General features: G+C 42.0%; 1 protein-coding gene across 1 annotated transcript in view; it reads left to right on the forward strand.

Moving 5' to 3' along the window:
* Nucleotides 1-687: 687 nt before the first annotated feature.
* Nucleotides 688-990, forward strand: part of LOC101861521 (sodium-coupled monocarboxylate transporter 1-like) — a gene marked incomplete at its 3' end in the record, with an annotated part of 5,416 nt that continues 5,113 nt past the window's right edge. Inside the window, exon 1 of the mRNA XM_035970801.1 lies at nt 688-816. Within this exon, the coding sequence (XP_035826694.1) occupies nt 688-816 (129 nt within the window). The remainder of the gene's footprint in view (nt 817-990) is intronic.

Genomic DNA, 990 nt, shown 5'->3' on the forward strand with positions numbered 1-990 from the left:
TGTAATTGTAAGGTCTGTTCTGAAAATAGAAAGGGATCTGGATCAAGTTCTGACAAGCAAACTTGGGATAATCAAGCTGTTTGTTACTTCGTGTTACTCGCCCTACCTTTTCCGTAATGTTTTACCCTACTCCTGTTACCTTCAATTGCTTTTTTTCACTCCACTGTGCATCTTAAAGTTAACCACCTTTATGCGCAGTAAATGCAAAAACAATTACCCTCTAGAGTTAGAAGACTTTTAGCGTGTCATAATAATATAATGAAAACTGAAATAGAACGCCTCGGCCTCTCTAAGATCAGTCATGATAAGGGCATCTGCCCTATTGTTTGCCACTTGTCAATCGAGACGTACTTTTTTCTAATTTCCTCCAAAGGAGAGGCTCATCTTAAACGAAATTAAAGTATCAGTCATACATGTGGTTTAGCTACAATTTCTCGCTAAACCCTCTTGCTGAGTTAATTGCAGGATCATGACATCTATTAAGAATGGAACCCAAGTTCTATTCCCATGATTCCTTTTTTCTGCTAAGATGTTACAGTCTGGGCTCAATCTTGACTAGCAGAATCGAAGCAGTCCGCTCCTAAAATATCTAACTTTGACTGGTGGGAGTGTAGAAATTAAGCACATATTCATTGTAGGAACTGCATTATTCACACCAGGTGGCAGTCCTCTTCAGAAGCTTGCACAATGTCGGAAGCAAACGTTGAAGTTGTTCGTTTTGGAACCACTGACTATGTGATGCTGGGCATCATGCTCGTTGTCTCCATGGCAATTGGGATGTTCTTTGCCGTGTCTGGAAACCAGCAAAAGACTAAGGTAAGAGAAAGCATTTCTTTCTGGGCGCTGTCCTTCAACTGCAGGGCGCAGTCCCCCAACAACAACCTCAACTCTGATTTATCCCTTGTGAGTGTGTGTATGTGTGTGTGTGTGTGTGTGTGTGTGTGTGTGTGTGTGCCTGGGTGTGTATGTGTGTGTGTGTGTGTGTGTGTG

This window comes from Aplysia californica, unplaced genomic scaffold (genome assembly GCF_000002075.1).
Source record: "Aplysia californica isolate F4 #8 unplaced genomic scaffold, AplCal3.0 scaffold00322, whole genome shotgun sequence".
In the NCBI taxonomy this organism is placed as follows: Eukaryota; Metazoa; Mollusca; class Gastropoda; order Aplysiida; family Aplysiidae; genus Aplysia; species Aplysia californica.